The 21,889-nt window shown below is 53.6% G+C and overlaps 1 protein-coding gene across 2 annotated transcripts in view; it reads left to right on the top strand.

Moving 5' to 3' along the window:
• Nucleotides 1-19,216, top strand: part of NACC1 (nucleus accumbens associated 1) — a 25,455-nt gene extending 6,239 nt beyond the window's left edge. For both annotated transcript variants that reach the window (XM_026456961.2, XM_023188613.3), the window contains 5 exons: nt 12,990-13,943; nt 14,022-14,195; nt 15,330-15,435; nt 15,536-15,633; nt 16,206-19,216. In XM_026456961.2, coding sequence (XP_026312746.1) covers nt 12,998-13,943; nt 14,022-14,195; nt 15,330-15,435; nt 15,536-15,633; nt 16,206-16,465 — 1,584 coding nt within the window. In that variant the 5' untranslated portion in view covers nt 12,990-12,997 and the 3' untranslated portion in view covers nt 16,466-19,216. The remainder of the gene's footprint in view (nt 1-12,989; nt 13,944-14,021; nt 14,196-15,329; nt 15,436-15,535; nt 15,634-16,205) is intronic.
• The last annotated feature ends 2,673 nt before the right edge of the window (nt 19,217-21,889 follow it).

Raw genomic sequence — 21,889 nt, 5'->3', positions numbered from 1 at the left:
CTCTCCAAGGAGCTGGATCTGCTGCCTGCAAAGGGAGGCCAGATTGCCGAGGGCTGCGAGGAGGAGCGAGTGGGAGGAGGGAGGAGGGAGAGGCAGCACGCAGAGACTGCTCATTCCCGGAGTTGGTGGTTGCAGGGAGGAAGGGCTAGAGAATAGCTGCAGATGGGAGGATTGGGAAAAGAAGAATGAAGAAGGCCTTCCTTGGGGATTAGAGAGAGGGCACCCCAGACCCTGAGGTGGGGTCCTCAGATAGGCAGAATACCCTGTTTCTGGAGAGGACACATCCAGTAGCTCAGGTAAAGAGCCCCAGCTCTGGCCTCGGCCTGTCTGGGCCTCCCGTCTGGTCTCTATCTTGCTTCTCTGAACACCAGTTTTCCCACCTGTGAAATGGGTCTAGTCACAGCTGCCTCACAGCTTTGCCTGATTCGGGAGCCAGATGGCCTGGGTATAAACCTGTGCCTGCCATTCATCAGCCACATGGTCCCTGCCTCTGGCTTCACCTCTCTGGGCCTTGTTCCCATCCATGAAATGGCAGGCAGTCTCATTTCTTCCTCAGAAACCGTAAAGAAGAGTAAGTGAAATAAGCCTTTCTGAGCCCTGGCTAGGTATGGGCACACAGTCAGTGAGGCTTGAGTTGGGGACACTGTTACTCATCCTATTGCCACCATGGATTTAACAACAGTCTTTCAGGGAAAAAATGAATTAAATCTATGCGTGTATAAGAAAAAAAAATACAGGCCGGGTGTAGTGGCTCACGCCTGTAATCCCAGCACTTTGGGAGGCTGAGGTGGGCGGATCACTTGAGGCCAGGAGTTTGATACCACCCTGGCCAAGATGGAGAAACCCTGTCTCTACTAAAAATACAAAAATTAGCCAGGCGCAGTGGTGTGTGCCTGTAATCCCAGCTACTTGGGAGGCGGAGACATGAGAATTGCTTGAACCCAGGAGGCGGAGGTTGCAGTGAGCCGAGATCACGCCACTGCACTCCATCCTGGGTGACAGAGAAAGACTCTGTCTCAACAACAACAACAACAAAAAATACTGATGCAAAATGAGGTCTTGCCATAGCAAGATGCTCAGGCTGGTCTCAAACTCCTGGCTTCAAGCGTCTTCCTGCCTCAGCCTCCCAAAGTTCTGGGATTACAGGTGTGAGTCACTGCCCCCCGCTGAACACTTTGTTCTTCACTAACTCTTTTCCTGGACTGCCTTCATATTCAGCCCCTACAGAGGGGTCTGCATGGTTCTGGGTCAGGCAGGCAACCTGAGCAGCTGCCAGGATCTAGCTGCATCCTGCTGAGCTGCATGAAGGACTGTGGGGCTCTCTGGGGCCTTTGTTCCTTGTTACACTTGGAGTTGCTGGTCTCCCTTAACTGGCTTGTAGGTCTTAGCCCATCTGGGCTGCTGTAATAAAATACCTTAGACTGGAATCCACGCACATTGCTTATGCCTCTAACCTCAGCATTTAGGAGGCTGAGATGGGAGGATTGCTTGACCCCAGGAGTTCGAGACCAGCCTGGGCAACAGTGAGACCTCATCTTTACAAAAAAAATTAATTTCAATTTGTTTTTCGCTTGTGACACAGCCCTCAGGAGATCCTGAGAACATAGGTCTCTCATCTTTACACAAAATTTTTTTAATTAGCCAGGTGTGGTGGCACGCATCCCTAGTCCCAGCTACCCAGGAGGCTGAAGGTGAGAGGATAACTTGAGCCCAGGAGTTTGAGGATATAGTGATCCAAGATTGCACCACTACACTTCAGCCTGGGTGACAGAGCAAGACCCTGTCTCAAAAAAACAAAACAGACTGGGCCATTGATAAACAACAGAGATGAGCTGCTCATAGTCGTAGAGGGTGGGAAGTCCCATATCACAGTGCCAGCAGATTCCCTGTCTAGTGAGGGCCCGTCTCTCATAGATAGCACCTTTTAGCTGTCTGCATTGGGTGGCAAGGACAAACAAGCTCCCGTCTTTTATACGGGCACAGTTCCTAAGAATCACCTCCCAAAGGCCCCACTTTTTTTTTTTTTCACTTTAAATTTTTCATCAACAACTTCTTTTTTATTTTGAGATGGAGTCTTGCTCTGTTGCCCAGACTAGAGTGCAGCGGCGTGATCTTGGCTTGCTACAACTTCCACCTCCTAGGTTCAAGCAATTATTCTGCCTCAGCCTCCCAAATAGCTGGGAGCTAATTTTTGTATTTTTAGTAGAGATGGGGTTTCACCATACTGGCCAGGCTAGTCTCGATCTTGAACTCCTGACCTCAGGTGATGTGCCCACCTCGGCCTCCCAAAGTGTTGGGATTACAGGCGTGAACCACCATACCTGGCTGAAAGGCCTAACTTTTTTTTTTTTTTTTTAAACGGTGTCTTGCTCTGTTGCCAGGCTGGAGTGCATAGGCGCGATCTCGGCTCACTGCAACCTTTGCCTCCCGAGTTCGAGTGATTCTCTTGCCTCAGCCTCCCGAGTAGCTGGGATTACAGGCACATGCCACCATGCCCGGCTGATTTTTTGTATTTTTAGTAGAGATGGGGTTTCACCATGTTAGCCAGGATGGTCTCCATCTCCTGACCTCGTGATCCGCCCTCTTTGGCCTCCTAAAGTGCTGGGGTTACAGGTATATGAGTCACTGCGCCCAGTCAGCCCCACCTCTTAATACCACTACATTGGAGATAGGCTTCAGTGTGTGAATTTCGGGGAGATGCAAACATTCAGACCATAGCATCTGTCGACGGCCATGTCACAGCTTCCCTGGAAAGACGTCAGGAAAGGGCTGTGCCTTTGATAGTCTCTCACAGGCCCCTGCTGGCTGGGGAATTCCGCGGCTCCCTTCCCTAAGAGCTGGCAGTTACTACTCCCAGGAATCATCCTGCCAGCGCCCTTCCCATAGGTGGCAGGATCCACCGGCAGTGTGAGCAATTCGTCAGGTAACACGGAGGTCTCAGTAGGCCCCTGACTGCTGGCTACCCACCTTGGCCACTGTCAGAGGAGGTCGTCTGTCTGCCCAGCCACAGATCATATTTCTGAGCCCTGTTCCTGTTTGAGCCACGTTAATGTGGAACAAAAAAAGGGAGTTAGATTAGGAGGAATGGAAATAATTCTTTGTTCATTCTTTCCATAAAGGACTGTGAGCACCAACTGTGTACCTGGTCAGGTCCTAGGGGTAGAGGACACAACAGGGGTCTACACAGGCAAACTCCCTGCCCCAGGGAAACTGATATGAAGCTGAAGCCCAAAAAAATGCCCAGTTTGGTGGGGGCGGTGGCTCCCATCTGTAATCCTAGCACTTTGGGAGACCGAGGCAGGAGGATCGCTTGAGCCCAGGAGTTTGAGACCAGCCTGAGCAATATTAGGGGGACCTCATCTCTATTACTAAAAAATGCACAAATAAAATAATTTTTTTTAGAAAAAGAAAAATACCCAGCTTGCTAAATCATAGGAACTCCCAAGAAGGATAAGTCAAGCAGGGAGAATCAAGCTTAGGAGCTGGTGTGGGGAAGGGCTTTGTTGGTCAGGCGTAGTCGCTCATGCCTATAATCTCAGTGTTTTGTGAGGCTATGGCAGAAGGACCACTCGAAGCTGGGAGTTAGAGACCAGCCCAAGCAATATAGTGAGATCACATCTCTACCAAAAAATATATATATTTTAAATTAACTGGGTGGGTCGGGCACCATGGCTCACACCTATAATCCCAGCACTTTGTGCGTGGGGGGGTGTTGGATCACTTGGGGTCAGGAGTTCGAGACCAGCCTGGCCAACATGGTGAAAGCCCATCTCTACTAAAAAATACAAAAATGAGCTGGGCATGGTGGTGGTTACCTTCAATCCCAGCTACTCAGGAGACTGAGACAGGAGAATTGCTTGAACAATTCTTGCAGTGAGCTGAGATCCCACCACTGCACTCCAGCCTAGGCGACAGAGTGAGTCTCTGCCTCAAAAAGAAAAAAAAAATTAGCTGGATGTAGCTTCTGTGGTCCCAGCTATTTGGGAAACTGAGGTGGGAGGATTGCTTGAGCTCAGGAGTTTGAGGTTGAAGTGAGCTATGATGGTGCCACTGTACTCCAGCCTGGGTGACAGAGCAAGGCCCTGTCTCCAAAAAAAAAAATGAGTAGAGAAAGGGCTTTATGTGACCCGGGGAGAGTATGAAGAGCTATGGCTGTCCTATTCCCATTCTAGTAGGTCCAAGAGCAAGCAGGGCAGGCTGCCAGGGGCCCCAGTAAAGCATTGTAGGGGCCCAAGCAGTGTCACTTGGGGCCAAGGTGGTGCAAAGTGGTTTTGAAGGAGTTGAAAATGAATCCAAGGATCTGAGTGAGGACGGCCATAGCTAGTGAAGCTACGGCATTCACAGGTTTTGGGAAGGACTGGAGCCGGGTCCTGAAAGTGTTGAGTGGAGGCGTCTGGGGTGTGTGCGTGTGTGGCGTTCACAGGGAAGTCCGGGCCAAAGACTCCAGTCGGGGAGGCATCAGTGAATAGATGGTGCTTCAGGCCTGTCTTAGCTCAAGCTGCCACACAACAAAATATCATAGACTGGGTGACTTAAACAACAGACATTTATATTTCAGAGTGCTGGGGACTTTCAGTCTGAGATGAGAGTGCCGGTGTGGTTAGGTTCTGGTGAGGGCTGTCTTCGTGGCATACGGACAGCTGCCTTCTTAATACACTCTTATGACCTCAGTTAACCTTAATTAGCTCCCAAAGGTCTTATCTCCAGATACAGGCACACTGGGGCTTAGGGTTTCAATCTGTGAATTTGGAGGGACTTACTCCGTCCATAGCAGAGCCCTGAGACTGAGCCCAGTCCCCTGGAGGTGAAAACCCTTTCTGGAAGGGCCATACTCCCCATCCACTACTGCCCTTCCTAGATCTCAGTTCCAGTGTCACTGCTTCTGGGCAAGGTCAGTCACACCGGTGTGCAGCACACTGATCTGTGTGACCAAGGATGAATGGGCCCTGTCTCCTGCCGGACTGTGAGCTCCAGAGGCAGGGCTACTTGCCACCATTGTGGCCTGCCCAGGCAGGGACCTGGCAAATATTTATTGAGTAATTGTTGGGAAGTCATGGAAACCGTGTGCTGTGCCCTTGGGTCTCACCAGAAGATCTGTTCACGTGCAGGGCCAGGACTAGGTACTGTCCTGGCCAGGAAGGTCCCAACTGCCCTGTGGCCTCCTGGCCTTGTCCCCCACACCCTCAGGGGTGCTGATATGCTGAATTTTAAGGAGAGATTATTCTGATAGGGTTTTCTGCCCTTGGGGAGTTTATAGTCAAGTGGGACTTAGTTTCCTCAGAGGTAAGCTTAAGGACACTGTGGCTGGGGTGGGGCAGGAGAGGGACATCTTCTCTAGCCTGGAGAAGTGAGTAGCTGAGGGTGGAGGAAGAAGGTATTCCGGGCAGGGTGCACAGCTTGGGTAAAGGCCTCGCCGCAGTAGAGGGGGACCGGGCAGTGTGTTTGAGCCTGACCTAAGTGGGAATTTGGTGGGGACTAGAACCATTAGGTGGTTTAGAGGTCTCAATCCTCGACTCCATCCCACCCCTGCTTCAGCCAGCAGGTGACCCTGTCAGGGACCTGCCAGTGAGAGACCCGTTTCCTCTGAGAGTCCAGTCATGCTAGCTCCATTCCTGGGGCTGGCATGGGTGAGGGCTTCTTGCAGGGGCCCACGTAGTTTTTCTCCTAAGTCCATTGGGCAGGATTGGGCCAATCACAGACGGATAGAGGGGTTCCCAGAGATGGGTCTGCTCTGGCCCACACTGCAGCTCACCCCATCCACTCTGTGCAGGGGCTACTGGGGAACCAGACGGAACAGCATTCAGGTCACTGTGGCTCACAGACCCATCGCACCACTCCGCTAGTCCCCAGCAGCATGGAGGGAGGGAGGGTTCCCGTGTGCTAATTGGCTGAGCTGTTTGGACCAATTGATAATCAAAGGCTCCAAAGCCCTCGGTGCTGGGATGTTGGGCTCTGAAGCTGGGGTTCACAAGGTATAGGGGACCCCAGTCTGAGCATCAGGTTGGCTGTCATTCTCAGGAGGGGACCTGGGCCACCTTCCCAGCCCCCCACATCTCTGTTGCCTCCTGTTATCCCCAAAACCTTTCAGTCTCCATTGCCAAATGGGGGAGTTCAAGACCAGCCTGTACAACATAGTGAGACCCTGTCTTTAAAAAATAAAATAAAATTACCTGTGGCCGGTGCCGGGCGCTTGGTAAGGTCACCTTGAAGTAGTCCTTTGCCCGTTCTGCACTGTTTCTTTGGTTGGTTGGTTAGTTGGTTGGTTGGTTTTGGCGGGGTAGCGGGGTCGGGGGATGCGGTTTTTTTGTTTTTGCTTTTGTTTTTAGAGACAGGGTCTTGCTGTGTAACCCAGGCTGAAATATAGTGGCAAAGTCATCACTCTCTGCAGCCTCTAACTTTTTGGCTCAAGTGATCCTCCCACCTGAGCCTCCCAAGTAGCTAGGACTACAGGTGCAAGCCACCAAGCCCCAATAATTTTTAAATTTTTTGTAGAGATAGAGGTCTTGCTATGTTGCCCAGGCTGGTCTTGAACCCCTGGCTTCAAGGGATCCTCCTGCTTCTGCCTCCCAGAGTGCTATGATTACAGGCATGAGCCACCATGCCCAGCCTCTCTGTACTGTTCTTTAACACATTTACAAATATTTATTGAGCATCTATTTCATTCTAAAGAACTAATGTTGAATAAAACCAGCCAGAATGTCTGCCTTCATTAAGCTGACAGTCCCCTTGGAGGGGTTAACTCTACATACAACTCTTTTTTTCTTTTCTTTTCTTTTCTTTTCTTTTCTTTTCTTTTCTTTTTTTTTGAGATGGAGTCTTGCTCTGTTGCCCAGGCTGGAGTGCAGTGGCTTGATCTTGGCTCACTGCAACCTTCATCTCCCAGGTTCAAGCGATTCTCGTGCCTCAGCGTCCCAAGTAGCTGGAACTACAGCTGTGCACACCACACCCAGCTAATTTTTATATTTTTAGTAGGGACGGAGTTTCACCAAGTTGGCCAAGCTGGTCTTGACCTCCTGACCTCAGGTGATCCATCTGCCTTGGCCTCCCAATGTGCTGGGATTACAGGCGTGAGCCACTGCACCCGGCCTATACATACAACTCTTAAAATGCTGCCCTGACCCTGGGACTCACTTTCAAAGATGTCCACACTCCCTAGGCCAGGACCCCACCTGTCCCATACCCTTCCTGGCAGTCCTGTCCCTGCTGCGTCGCCCTCCAGCTACACCAGCTTTCTTTGGGTCCCTGGACCACACCCGATACCTTCCTGCCCAGGAGTGTTATCTGTGTCCTGGCTGTTGCTCAACCTTTAATGGTCCCTACCACCAAGGCCATCTGCTCAGTTGACATACCCACCCCAACTGTAATTAAATCATCCCCTGTGTCTCCTCACTAGACAGCTCCACATAAGCACAGCTGGTCCTTTTAGGACTGTGTCCCCAGCACCTCCCACAAAGGAGGATCTGGTTCATCAGGATGGGTTGGATGAACAGCCCATTTTACAGATGAACAAACTGGGGCACAGGGAGGTGAGGGGTTTTGGCTGCACTGCATACCTGTCCTGTCTTCGTCCTCCTCCCTGGGGAATGAGCTTGGAGCACCCCTCTAGGAACTAGGATGCCAGCCTCTTCCCTTGACCATCTTGGTCCTTGTCATTTGGGCCCCAGTACCAGGGGTGGCTTCAATTTGGCTGCCTAGGGAGGTGGTTCAGGGCTGCCAGGACCCCGGAAGTAGGCTCTCTGGGCTCTGTCCTTTGCCCCCCAACATGGTGCTTGTTTCTCCTGCGTCTTCATGCAGAGGGGCCAGCTCCTGGCCCAATCAGCTCTGAGTTTGAGTTCCTAGGAGGAGATTTTTGCTGCCTTGTAACTGGGATTCCTAGATCCAGCCTCTACCCTCTGTCCTAAGGATGTCTTGGGATTTGGTTTTGTTTTGTTTTGTTTGTGTTTTTATAGGATGGTGGCAGTGATTTTGAGGAGGGGAAGAGGAAGGATACAAGCAAGGGAAGTCACAGGCTGTAGTGCCTAGACAGACCCTGGTTTGAATCTCGGCCTTACCACTTTCTGACAGTAAGTGGTAGGGGGTAGCAGATACCTTAGGACATCTCTTGGGTTTTTTTGTTTGTTTTTGTTTTGAGACATAGTCTCACTCTGTTACCTAGGCTAGAGTGCAATGGCACGATCTTGGCTCACAACCTCCACCCTCCCAGGTTCAAGTGATTCCCCTGCCTCAGCCTCCCGAGTAGCTGGGTTTACAGGCACCTGCCACCATGCCCAGCTAATTTTTGTATTTTTAATAAAGACGGGTTTCACCGTGTTTGCCAGGCTGGTCTTGAACTCCCGACCTCAGGTGATCCGCCCGACTCGGCCTCCCAAAGTGCTGGGATTGGCCAGGTGCGGTGGCTCATGCCTGTAATCTTAGCACTTTGGGAGGCCAAGGCGGGAGGATCATTTGAGGTCAGTAGTTCAATATTAGCCTGACCTACATAGTGAAACCGCATCTCTACTAAAAGTACAAAAATTAGCCAGACGTGGTGGCACACGCCTATAGGCCCGGCTACTCAGGAGGCTGAGAATCACTTGAACACAGGAGGCAGAGGTTGCAGTGAGCCAAGATGGCACCATTGCACTCCAGCCTGGGCGACAGAGCAAGACTCTGTCTCAAAAAAAAAAAAAAAAAGTACTGGGATTACAGGCTTGAGCCATCCCACCCTTCAGGACATACCTTTTGAATGTTGAACCTGGTGTATGAATTTTTAGATGACCTCAGGACAGTCCTTAATTTCCACATGACCTCAGTTTTTCTAGCTTTGCAAGGAGAGTATGAAACCAGCCCTGAAGTCTTGCTAAGAGGATTCAGGGAGTTCATAGAAGTTGTGAGTTGGTTCCTCCATTCGCCTGGGTGTTGCAAGAGGGCAGGGCCTGCATCTTGCCTGTGGCCTGCCGGGGTAGCAGCTCAGTGAGTGAGATGGTATCTCACTGTGGTTAGGATTCACATTTCCCTGATGACTAGTGACGTTTCCGTGTAATTTCTTGAATGATCATTCAGTAACAATAAGTGTAGGCTGAGTTTGTAGAATCAGTTGGCCTCCTCAGCCTCGATTTCCAAATGGAGAAAGCAGAGATTTGGAGCTCCTGGTCGGAGGAGCAGGTTGGTGCTGGAGCCAGGACTCAACTTAGGTTGTACCTCTGAGCCTTTGAACACTTGCCACTTCTATTCCTCACAGCAGCCCTTTCAGACCGAACAGGTGTTACCAGATCAGAGCAGAGTGGCCACTGTATTCTCAGTGCCCAGCCCAGGGAGGCAGAGCTGAGTGGAGTTGCTAATGAAACATGGAAGGTGCTTGAGAGCTAACTGGGAGGGAGGGAACGTTTGCATTCCTGCACCAGGGCCTTTGCACGTACTTGTTAGTTTCTCCCACTGGCCAGCTGGAGTCTCTCTGGAAAGGTCTGTCTTAGGGAAGACTTCTCACTCGCACTCTACCCAGTTAGGACTCTAGAGACCCTATAGAATTACAGAGGAGGCTGGGCGTGCACGCCTGGAATCCCAGCACTCCAGCCTGGGCGACAGAGTGAGACTCCATCTCAATTTAAAAAAAAAAAAAAGGCCAGGCGCAGTGGCTCATGCCTGTAATCCCAGCACTTTGGAAGGCCGAGGCAGGTGGGTCACCTGTGGTCAGGAGATCGAGATCATCCTGGCCAACATGGTGAAACCCCGTCTCTACTAAAAATACATAAAATTAGCCGGACGTGGTGGCGGGTTCCTGTAGTCCCAGCTACTCGGGAAGTTGAGGTAGGAGAATGGCGTGAACCTGGGAAGCGGAGCTTGCTTTGAGCTGTGATCGTGCCACTGCACTCCAGCCTGGGTGACAGAGCAGGACTCCATCTCAAAAGAAGAAAAAAAAAAAAAAAAAAGAAAAGAATTCTCACTTTTACCAGTGGGGTCAGGTAGAAAGCCACACCTTCCTTTGAGGCCCTTTGATGACGGCCCCAGAGTGTGGCGGACAGCCTTCTCACGTCCCACACAGCCAGTTCTTCCTCCTGGAAGAGGCAGTACAGGGTCTGATGCAGAAGTTCACACATTGAGATCCCCACTTCCGCCACCTCCCCAAGCTGTTCAGTGTAGGGGGTGGGCTCTCTGAGCAGCATCAATTCCCATTTCCGGAGGCCAAGGTGGGGGATCACTTGAGGCCAGGAGTTCTTGACCAGCCTGGGCAACATAGAAAGACCCTGTCTCTACAGCAAGTTTAAAACTTAGCTAGGCGTGGTGATGTACACCTATAGTCTCAGCTACTCAGGAAGTTGAGGCAGGAGGATCCCCTGAGCCCAAGAGTTCAAGACCCGTAGTGAGCTATGATCTTGCCACAACACTCTAGACTGGATGGCAGAATGAGACCCTGTCTCTTTAAAAAAGAAAAAACATTCCCATTTCTTCCTCCCCTCCCTGCCCTTGAGCACTTTTGAGCTAATTTGCTTGAATTAAATATGTATGGCATGATTTCACAGTTTTATTTCTTTTTAAATTTTATTTACTTCTGCAAATAGGCAGGTTTAAAATTCAAAAGACCTGAAAGTGTACTTTGCAAGTCTCCTCCCCACTTCTGCCCAGAGGAAATCAGTCTCACAGTTTCCTCCTTTCTTTCTTTTTTTAACAACTTTATTGAGATGCTCACACCATGCATTTCGCCCATTTAAAGTGTACAGTTAATGGTCTTAGTATATTCACAGAGTTATGCAACCATCACCACAGTTTTAGAAGATTTTTCATTATGTCAAGAATAAACCCCAGCCGGGCGTGATGGCTCATGCCTGTAATCCCAGCACTTTGGTAGGCTGAGGCAGGTGGATCACCTGAGGTCAGGAGTTCGAGACCAGTCTGGCTAACATGGTGAAACCCCATCTCTACTAAAAATACAAAAATTAGCTGGTGTGGTGGTGCGCACCTATAAGCCCAGCTACTCAGGGAGGCTGAGGCAGGATGAATCACTTGAACCTGGGAGGCAGAGGTTGCAGTGAGCCACGACTGCAGCACTGCACTGCAGCCTGGGCAACAGAGTGAGACTCCATCTCAAAAACAAAAAAAGAATAAACCCCACACACCTTTGCTTTCCCCCACCACACCCCCATTCTCCCTGCCTCCCAGCCCCTGGCAACCACTAATCTGCCTCCTGTCTGCATGGATTTGCCTGTCCTGGACATTTCCTATAAATGGATCATACAATCTGTGATCCTTTTGTTTGGCCTCTTTCACTTGGAATAATGTTTTCCAGGGACATCCATGTTGTAGCGTGTGTCAGAATTTCCTTCCTTTTTATAGCTGAATAATATCCCATTGTATGGACTGACCACATTTGGTTGGCCCATCCATCCGCAGATGGACGTTTGGATCGTTTCCACCTTTGGGCTATTGTGAATAATGCTGCTGTGAAAGTTTGTGTACAGGTTTTCAATGCGGGCAAATGTTTTTGTTTTTCCTGGGCATGAATTCCAGGAGTGGAATTGCTGGGTCATATGGTAACTTTCTTTAACCGTTTGAGGAACCGTCAGAGTGTTCTCCATGGTGGCTGTGCCATTTGACATTCTCACAAGCAGTGGAAGAGTGTTCCGGACTTCTCATCCTCGCCAACTTTTTTGATTCTAGCCAGCCTAGTGGGTGTGAGATGGTGTCTCATTGTGGTTAGGATTTGCATTTCCCTGGTGACTAGTGATGTTTTCTTGTAATTTCCCTGATGACTAGAGATGTTTTCATGTAAGTTCTTTCTTTCTTTTCTTTTCTTTCTTTCTTTCTTTCTTTCTTTCTTTCTTTCTTTCTTTCTTTCTTTCTTTCTCTCTCTCTCTCTCTCTCTTTCTTTCTTTCATTCATTCATTTTTGAGACAGTGTCTCTGTCTGTCGCGCAGGCTGGAGTGTAGTGGCGCAATCACAGCTCACTGCAGCCTTGACCTCCTGGGCTCAACAGATCCACCCCCGCACACCCTCCTTAGTAGCTGGGACCACAGTTGTGCTCCACAATGCCCGGCTAATTTTTGTATTTTTCATAAGAGGCAGGGTTTTGCCATGTTGCCCAGGCTGGTCTCAGTCTCCTAGGCTCAAGTGATCCACATGCCTCACCCTCCCAAAGTGCTGGGATTACAGGCATGAGCCACTGCACCCAGCCTCGTGTAATTTATTTTTCCTTTTTTTTGAGACAGTCTTACTCTGTCTCCCAGGCTGAAGTACAGTGCCGTGATCTCGGCTCACTGCAACGTCTGTCTCCTGGGTTCAAGCAATTCTCTGGCCTCAGCCTCCCTAGTAGCTGGGACTACAGGCCCACGCCACCTCACCTGGCTAATTTTTGTATTTTTGGTAGACAGGGTTTTGCCATGTTGGCCAAGCTGCCAACTCTCGAACTCCTGGCCTCAAGTGATCTGCCTGCCTTAGCCTCCCAGAATGCTGGGATTACTTGAGTGAGCCACCACGCCCGACCTCATGTAATTTCTTGAGTGATCATTTAGTCATTCAACAAACTGATTGAGGGGCATGTGCCCAGCACTGCAGACTCTGGTGCACAGTCAGATGACCCTACCTTACTGGCATTTCCATGCCAGTACGCTGCAGAGATACCATATATGTACCTGGTGCTAGCAATAGCTGGCACTCAGAGGTAGTAGCACACTGTGTCCTGGCCCCTCTTCCGAGCACTTAAGCATATTCAGTTACTCTTTAAGTACATACGGAATAAGTATGCGTTTGCCCCCTCCTCTTTGCAAGGGACAGCGTGTGGCCACCCTGGTCTGCAACTAGGTTAGCAGATTTGATCACATATTGTAAAAGTGAGTCTGTACCAGGACAGATAGGGTAGAGGGCTCTGTGCGGTTAGCATCATGGCAGATTCCATCATGTGGATGTCCCTCCAGCAGGGGAGGTCTTTGGGGCCAGGGCTAGGCCAGCACCCACATTTGCCGCCTGACCCTTTTCCTCCATCTCTGTCTCTCCATTCCTCCCTGCCCCCTGTGCAGCCGCCACCATGGCCCAGACACTGCAGATGGAGATCCCGAACTTTGGCAACAGCATCCTGGAGTGCCTCAATGAGCAGCGGCTACAGGGCCTGTACTGTGACGTGTCGGTGGTGGTCAAGGGCCATGCCTTCAAGGCCCACCGGGCCGTGCTGGCTGCCAGCAGCTCCTACTTCCGGGACCTGTTCAACAACAGCCGCAGCGCCGTGGTGGAGCTGCCGGCGGCCGTGCAACCCCAGTCTTTCCAGCAGATCCTCAGCTTCTGCTACACGGGCCGGCTGAGCATGAACGTGGGTGACCAGTTTCTGCTCATGTACACGGCTGGCTTCCTGCAGATCCAGGAGATCATGGAGAAGGGCACCGAGTTCTTCCTCAAGGTGAGCTCCCCGAGCTGCGACTCCCAGGGCCTGCACGCAGAGGAGGCCCCATCGTCCGAGCCCCAGAGCCCCGTGGCGCAGACATCGGGCTGGCCAGCCTGTAGCACCCCACTGCCCCTCGTGTCGCGGGTGAAGACAGAGCAGCAGGAGTCGGACTCTGTGCAGTGCATGCCCGTGGCCAAGCGGCTGTGGGACAGTGGCCAGAAGGAGGCTGGGGGCAGCAGCAACGGCAGCCGCAAAATGGCCAAGTTCTCCACGCCGGACCTGGCTGCCAACCGGCCTCACCAGCCCCCGCCACCCCAACAGGCTCCGGTGGTGGCAGCAGCCCAGCCCGCCGTGGCCACGGGAGCAGGGCAGCCGGCCGGTGGGGTGGCGGCAGCAGGGGGCGTGGTCAGTGGGCCCAGCACGTCGGAGCGGACCAGCCCGGGCACCTCGAGCGCCTACACCAGCGACAGCCCTGGCTCCTACCACAATGAGGAGGACGAGGAGGAGGACGGCGGCGAGGAGGGCATGGATGAGCAGTACCGGCAGATCTGCAACATGTACACCATGTACAGCATGATGAATGTCGGCCAGACAGGTGAGGTGCCGCCCTGCCCCCGACCCCGCCAGCAACCCCTGCCTCTCCTGCCACTCGTGCTCCACTCTCTCCCTGCAGCCGAGAAGGTAGAGGCCCTCCCGGAGCAGGTGGCCCCCGAGTCCCGGAATCGCATCCGGGTTCGGCAAGACCTGGCGTCTCTCCCGGCTGAGCTTATCAACCAGATTGGGAACCGCTGCCACCCCAAGCTTTACGACGAGGGCGACCCCTCTGAGAAGCTGGAGCTGGTGACAGGTGGGCTGGCCTTGCCCCAGATCTCTCCCCTCCACAACTTTGGAGCCAGCTGGCCTGGGCTGGGCAGCTAGTTAGGAGTCCCCAGCACCTCAGTTTCCCTATCTGTGCTGTAGTGTTGGTAACAGCCACCCTCAGGGTGGGGGTGTTGGTGAGATGGAGGTGCTGATACAGCAAGGCCTGGCCTCTAGGTCTCTGACTTAAGGGGTCGGGGTGAGCATGGGCAATTATTGTTTGGCCACATGGGTAGAAAAGCTACTCCTGGGCTCCTGTGAAGGTCAGTTACTACCTAGGTTAAGAATTTGGGCAGGCAGGGGGGCGAATGCCTGTAGCCCCAGCTACTCAGGATGCTGAGGTGGGAGGATCCCTTGAGCCCAGGAGGTCAAGGCTGCAGTGAGCTATGGTGGCCGCTGCACTCCAGCCTGGGCGACAGAGTGAGACTTCATCTCTTAAAAAAAAAAAAAGAGAGGCCGGGCGTAGTGGCTTAGCACTTCGGGAGGCCGAGGCGGGCGGATCACGAGGTCAGGAGATCGAGACCATCCTGATTAACAAGGTGAAACCCCGTCTCTACTAAAAATACAAACAATTAGCCGGGCGAGGTGGCGGGCGCCTGTAGTCCCAGCTACTGGGGAGGCTGAGGCAGGAGAATGGCGTGAACCTGGGAGGCGGAGATTGCATTGAGCCAAGATCTCGCCACTGCACTCCAGCCTGGGCGACAGAGCGAGACTGTCTCAAAAAAAAAAAAAAGAAGACTGTGTTTGGCCCTTGGGTCAGAGTGCCTGGGTGTGAGCCTCCACTCCCTGTTGGTCCTGCCGAGCTTGGGCTCATCTCTAGCTGGTGACAGCCAGCGTGCCCACCTCACACAGGCTTGCGGCATGACCGGCCAAACAGCAGGTGCCCTGAGGATGGTGAAGCCACCCTTTCTGTCCTTTCCTGAGCACTGATGAGGTGGGGGGAGTCCCAAGGAGCCTCCCGACTGCCCTTGGTGGGTAGAGGTGTAGGGGAGAAGGTCCCTAGGTGAGTTTTTGGGACCCAGAGCCAGGGAGGGGCTGGGGTGTTCTGAGATGAGGCCTGGCATCATGGGGGCTGTGGCGGTTTGGGGGCACCCCAGGCCATCTTCTGGCTTCCCCTCACCAGGCACCAACGTGTACATCACAAGGGCGCAGCTGATGAACTGCCACGTCAGCGCAGGCACACGGCACAAGGTTCTGCTGCGGCGGCTCCTGGCCTCCTTCTTTGACCGGTAAGGCCCTTGCCACAGCCACAGGGAGGGGGTGGGGTTGCCGCATGTCCCCACCACCACCAACTTGAGCGCTGACTCCCTCCATGTCCCCTGCCCCCAGGAACACACTGGCCAACAGCTGCGGCACCGGCATCCGATCTTCTACCAACGATCCCCGCCGGAAGCCCCTGGACAGCCGCGTGCTCCACGCCGTCAAGTGTGAGTGTCGGCCCAGCTGGACGGGGCATGGGCCCCGGGCATGCAGGTTGACGTTTTCTGTCAGCCTTGGCTCTCAGAGGGGGCTAGAGTTTGGTGTTGAGAAGCATTCCGGGACTCAGTCTAGCCTTGCTGGGAAACCGGCTGTGATTGTTTAGAGGTTTATTCGTGGTTGGGGGATGCGGGTGCCGAAGGGAAGCCAGGGAGCCTGTGTCAGGCAGGAGGGTCTCGAACTCAGGGCAGTCTGGGCGGGATGAGGCAGCCAGACAGTGCTAGCCACTCCTCATGGGGGGCATCTAGATTTTCGGGTGGCCTCTCCTAGTTACTAAATTCTGGCAAATGATCTGAATTTTTCAAGAACACGGGGCCATCCCATCAAAACCCACACATCCCCATACATAGCTGAACTCAGTCCAGTGTAGGGCTGGGTGCACATGGTGTGGTGTCCTGGCCGCGTGGCCTCACTCGTCTTCCCTTTGAGGGGGAGTCACAGATGCTGGCGGGGGTGCTGGTGAGTAGGCCTTGTGGGAGTCACCTGGCCCCCGTGCCAAGGCCGCACCCACCCTGCCCCACAGACTACTGCCAGAACTTTGCCCCCAACTTCAAGGAGAGCGAGATGAATGCCATCGCGGCCGACATGTGCACCAACGCCCGCCGCGTCGTGCGCAAGAGCTGGATGCCCAAGGTCAAGGTGCTCAAGGCTGAGGATGACGCCTACACCACCTTCATCAGTGAAACGGGCAAGATCGAGCCGGACATGATGGGTGTGGAGCATGGCTTCGAGACCGCCAGCCACGAGGGAGAGGCGGGTCCCTCGGCCGAGGCCCTGCAGTAACCCGCCCGGCCTCCTGCGGGGCCTCACACTCCCCCTCCCAACACACACACACCCGCCATCTTGGTCATGAGCTACTGTCTGTCCCTCCCCAGGACCCACGGTGGGTGCTGCATGTTCCCGGCCCTCTGCCCCTCCTGTCCCACCCCCTTCCCCCACCAAGAGCTGGGCCGGGAGAGGACTGCAGGGCAGGTGGCGTGAGGTCCGTGTTGCCTTCTTTAACACACACTCGTGCAGTGGGGGAGTTCTGGCTCCCCAGCCTAACCCCTAGCCGTCATCTCCACACTCACCAGGCCCGCCAGGGGAGGGGGCTGGCCTGGGGGTCTCGGGAAGGCCCCCTCCCCAGGCCCTGGGCCACCTCGCGGAAGCCTTCTTCAGCCTCCGCCCCTCACTGCAGCCCCTTGGGACTTGAGGGGGCCCCAGGGGTTCTCAGGACCCCTCCCACCACCTCCCAGTGCTTCCATGTCTCCAAAAGCGCCTTCCTGTCACCCTCGTCTGTCCCTGCGCCTGGGGGCTGGGGTAGGCGAGGCCATGGGGACTACCCATTTTACAGCTGGGGAAACTGAGGCTCCGAGAAATTGTACAACCGACCAAAGGTGGCCGGCAGTGGTGTGCCCGGTGCCCTTTCTCCTCTTTTCCACCTCTGTTGCCCCCATTGGTCCTCTGGGGCCTCAGAGAGGCAGGTCCTAAAGGAGGGGGGGGTCTCTTGGGGGCAGACCAAGGGTCTCGGAGGATAGAATGAGAGGTTTCCAGGGCTGGCAGAGCGTGTGCGTGTGTGTGTGTGCAGAAGTTTTGCTTTCAAACAAATGAAGATACAAGAGGCAGTAGGACCTGGGTTGGAACCCAGGGGAGCAGACTGGGGGGCTGCTGCCCCTCCCTCCATCTCCCCACCCCACCCCACCCCACGGCAGGGCTCCTGGCCCCCACCCCCTGTACATAATTTTTAAAACATTTTTTTAGCGAATGAAATATTGAAGTATAAGATTCCTTTTATTTTTCAAACCAATGGGGCTGTGTCTGTTGTCCTCCTCGGTCCCCAGGGGTGGGGGGTGCCGTGGAAGGCAGGATGGTGTCGGGGGACTTGGGGGCAGCCTGAATGTGTGTGTGTGTGTGTGTGTGGTGTGGGTGTGTGTTTCCATGGTAGGGCTCCAGTCCCAGCTGCTGCCTAGGCTCCTGTGGGTCCCACCGGGTTCCCCCTCCCCTGTCCACCTTCCCCAACAGGGCTATAGTTTAAGGGTGTCCCAGGCCTTGGCTGGTTGGCTGGGCCCAGCTCCTGGGGGCTGGGCAGGGCAGGGCCGGGCCGGGCTGGGTCCACTTCCATTGTTAGCAGTTGTTTGCAGAATTTTCTCTTACCATTCCTCTCTTTTTGTTCTCACCCAGAGTGGGTGGTTTTTTGTTGTTGTTTTAGATTTTCATGTGAAGGCAGAGAGTTGTTTTTTTTTTTAACTCCCCATCCCCCTACGCGGGGTGTCATTTCACCATCCACATCCACATCCTTGTTTGTGTTTCTGACCCTCGTCCTCCCTGCCTCTCCTCTGCCTCCCCAACCCCTGCCTACCCACTGCTCCCAGGGGTCTCTCCAGGGGCAGGGGGATTTCAGGAGATGGAGTGGGGGCCAGCCCTGACTGGACCCTTGGAATCTGATTCAGACCATCCCCCTGATGGGACCAGCAGCCCCACCGGCCTACTGGGGGTCCCTCTTAACATCTGCTTGTTGCGGGGGTCAGTCATGAGTGCCAGGGTCTGGCTGGGGTCTTGGCACTGTCTTCCTGGCTGGGGCCTGGCACCTTAGCCCCCAGCCGGTCTGAGTGGGGGATGTTGACACCCCCAGCTAAAGCACAAGCACCTTAGTCGCCCCTCCTCTCCCCGCCTCCTGGCCTACCACCCCACCCCAGCGTTTACCCCAAAGCACAATGCCCTGGTCACTTGGCAAGCGGCTGGGCCTGACAGAGGCCGAGGGGCAGACCGGGGCTCCAGCCAGACCCCCGAAAGGAAGCAGGTGCTCCCCCACTTCCAGGCCTTAGTTGGGGTGGGGGGGGCAGCTTCTGGGCCTGGGGTCTTCTCACCCCCACCCCCTTGTCCTGGGTAGGCCCCTGCCTGCCCCTCTCTGCCTTTTCCTTGGGTGTCCCTCCTCGAGCCCCTGTGGCACTGGCTTGGGTGGCAGAGCCCACTTGTTTCAGGGACCCCAGGAGGTGCCCCCTGGCTCCCAGGACTGTGTGTGAGTCTGGGGGATGGGGGGGAAGAAGGGTGGGGCAGGGGGTGCAGGGGAGGAAACTCCTCACCAGGAGAGCCAAAGACAGGGTTGTGCCTTACCCCAGGAGCCACCCCTGTGCCCCCCTTGCCCTGCCGTTCACCCTCCACCCCTCCCCCGGGCGGCCTGCTGCTTTTTCCTTCTCTTCCTCCCCTGCCCTGCCCTGAGCTGCATGGTTCCCCTACCCTGGGCAGCCAGGAAGGAATCTGAATGGAGAATCACCAACCACCAGAGAAAAAAAAAAAGACTGTGGGCCCTCCCCTGCCAACTCCCTTTCCCTGGCCGCCCACTCACCCACACCTCTTTCACGCAGGACAGGCTGCCCACCCTGTCCACGTGAAGTGCCAACGCCCTCCCCACCCTGGGCCGAGCCCCCATCCCTCCCTGGGCCCCCAAGTGAGATTGCACATTTAACTACTGTAAGGAGAGGAGCGGCGTTGGCAAATGTGAACCATGAGAATATCAGTGATACTGATGAGAATAAACTAAACGCCTTTGTAACAGCCTTGCCGCATGCTTGTTACTGGGGGGCCCAGGGAGGAACACACACCCGGGTTGTGCCCAGCAGCCCCAGGTTGCTGACTGCAAACTGACAGCCTCCGATTGTAACACGCATGCAAGTTACCCAAACAGATAGAGATAACGCAACATATGAGCTGGCTCTGCACACTCAAGCCCCCAGCCTGGCTTCAATGGGCCTCTAAACCTAGGAGGATCCTGGGCAACACAAGAAAAAAAATTGTTTTTCTTTTTTTTTTTTTAAGATGGAATCTCACTCCATCGCCCAGGTTAGAGTGGCATGATCTCGGCTCACTGCAACCTCCACTTCCCGGGTTCAAGCCATTCTGCCTCAGTCCCCCCAGGCAGCTGGAATTATAGGCACCCACCACCATGCCCAGCTAATTTTTGTATTTTTAGTAGAGACAGGGTTTCACCATGTTGGTCAGGCTGGGCTTGAACTCCTGACCTCAGGTGATCCACCCGCCTTGGCCTTCCAAAGTGCTGGGATTATAGGCGTGAGCCACAGCACCTGGCCTTTTGTTTTTTTGAGTCGGAGTTTCACTCTTGTTGCCCAGGCTGCAGTGCCATGGTGCGATCTCGGCTCACTGCAACCACCACCTCCTGGGTTCAAATGATTCTCCTGCCTCGGCCTCCTGAGTAGCTGGGATTACAGGCATGCGCCACCAGGCTCGGCTAGTTTTATATTTTTAGTAGAGATGGGTTTCTCCATGTTGGTCAGGCTGGTCTCCCAAAGTGCTGGGATTACAGGTGTGAGCCACCACACCTAGCCCAAAAAAATACTTTTCATTAGCTAGGTGTGGTGGCGTGCACCTGTACTCGCAGCTACTCGGGAGGCTGAGGCAGGAGAATCATTTCAACTGGGAAGGTCAAGGCTGCAGTGAGCTATGATGGCACCACTGCACTCCAGCATGGGCAACAGAGTGAGATGCCGTCTCAATAGAAAAAGGGAGCTGTGGCTCTGTCAAGTTTACAGCATCACTGGCTCACTCAGTGCCTGCCTGTGCCGTGGCTGATACCCCAAGCCCCAGAAACACATCGCATACGCACATGCCACAACGCTTTCAGAAGAGCACTCATACATTGGAAGAAAGAACATAAAAGATCCACAGGGCGTAGTGGTTCATGCCTGTAATCCCAACACTTTCGGAGGCTGAGACAGGTGGATCACCTGAGGTCAGGAGTTCAAGACCAGCCTGGCCAACATGGCAAAATCCCATCTCTACTAAAAATACAAAAATTATCTGGGTGTGGTGGCGGGCGCTTGTAATCCCAGCTACTCGGGAGGCTGAGACAGGAGAATCACTTGAATCTGGGAGGGGGAGGTTGCAGTGAGACAAGATTATGCCACTGCCCTCTAGCCTGGATGACAGAGCAAGACTCCGTCTCTAAATAAATTAATAAATAATAACATAGAAGCCAGGCACAGTGGCTCACATCTGTAATTCCAGTACTTCGGAAGGCTGAGAGAGGAGGATCAGTAGAGCCCAGGAGTTTGAGACCAACCTGGGCAATATAGGGAGACCCTGTCTCTACAAAAATAAAATAGCCAGACGAGGTGGCATGCACCTGTGGTCCCAGCTACTTGGGAGGCTGAGGTGGAAGGCTGCCGTGAGCCATCATTCTGCCACTGTACTCCCACCTGGGAGACAGAGTGAGAGCGACCGTCTCAAACCCAAAACAGGCCAGACACAGTGACCCATGCCTATAATCCCAGCACTTTGGGAGGCCGAGAGTTCAAGTTCAAGACCAGCCCGGCCAACATGGCAAAACCACATCTCTACTACAAATAAAAAATTAGTTGGGTATGGTGGAGCATTCCTGTAATCCCAGCTACTCAGGAGGCTGAGGCATGAGAACCGCTTCAACCCAGGAGGCAGAGGTTGCAGTGAGCCGAAATCACGCCATTGCACTCCAGCCTGGGTGACAGGGCGAGACTCCATCTCAAAAATAAAAATAAAAACAAAAAGATCGGCCGGGCGCAGTAGCTCAAGCCTGTAATCCCAGCACTTTGGGAGGCCGAGACGGGTGGATCACAAGGTCAGGAGATTGAGACCATCCTGGCTAACACGGTGAAACCCCGTCTCTACTAAAAAATACTAAAAACTAGCCGGGCGAGGTGGTGGGCGCCTGTAGTCCCAGCTACTCGGGAGGCTGAGGCAGAACGGCCTGAACCCGGGAGGCGGAGCTTACAGTGAGCCGAGATCCGGCCACTGCACTCCAGCCTGGGCGACAGAGCGAGACTCTGTCTCAAAAAAAATAAAAATAAATAAATAAATAAAAAGATCAAGAGAACCTAAGCCATTAAAAAAAAAAACTCACCTGGGCATGGTGGCTCACGCCTGTAATCCCAGCACTTTGGGAGGCTGAGGCAGGCAAATCACTTGAGGTCGGGAGTTTGAGACCAGCCTGGCCAGCATGGTGAAACCCTATCTCTACTAATAGTAAATACAAAAATTAGCTGGGTGTGGTGGCACATGCCTGCAATCCCAGCTCCTTGGGAGGCTGAGGCAGGAGAATTGCTGGAAACCAGGAGGTAGAGGTTGCAGTGAGCAGAGATTGCACCACTGAACTCCAGCCTGGGTGACAAGAGTGAAACTCTGTCTCAAAAAAAAAAAAAAAAAAAGGAATCCGGAACACGCACACGTGCACACACA

The sequence above is a fragment of the Piliocolobus tephrosceles genome, chromosome 21 (genome assembly GCF_002776525.5).
Source record: "Piliocolobus tephrosceles isolate RC106 chromosome 21, ASM277652v3, whole genome shotgun sequence".
NCBI classification, from domain to species: Eukaryota; Metazoa; Chordata; class Mammalia; order Primates; family Cercopithecidae; genus Piliocolobus; species Piliocolobus tephrosceles.
This window is presented reverse-complemented; position numbering and strand designations above follow the sequence as displayed.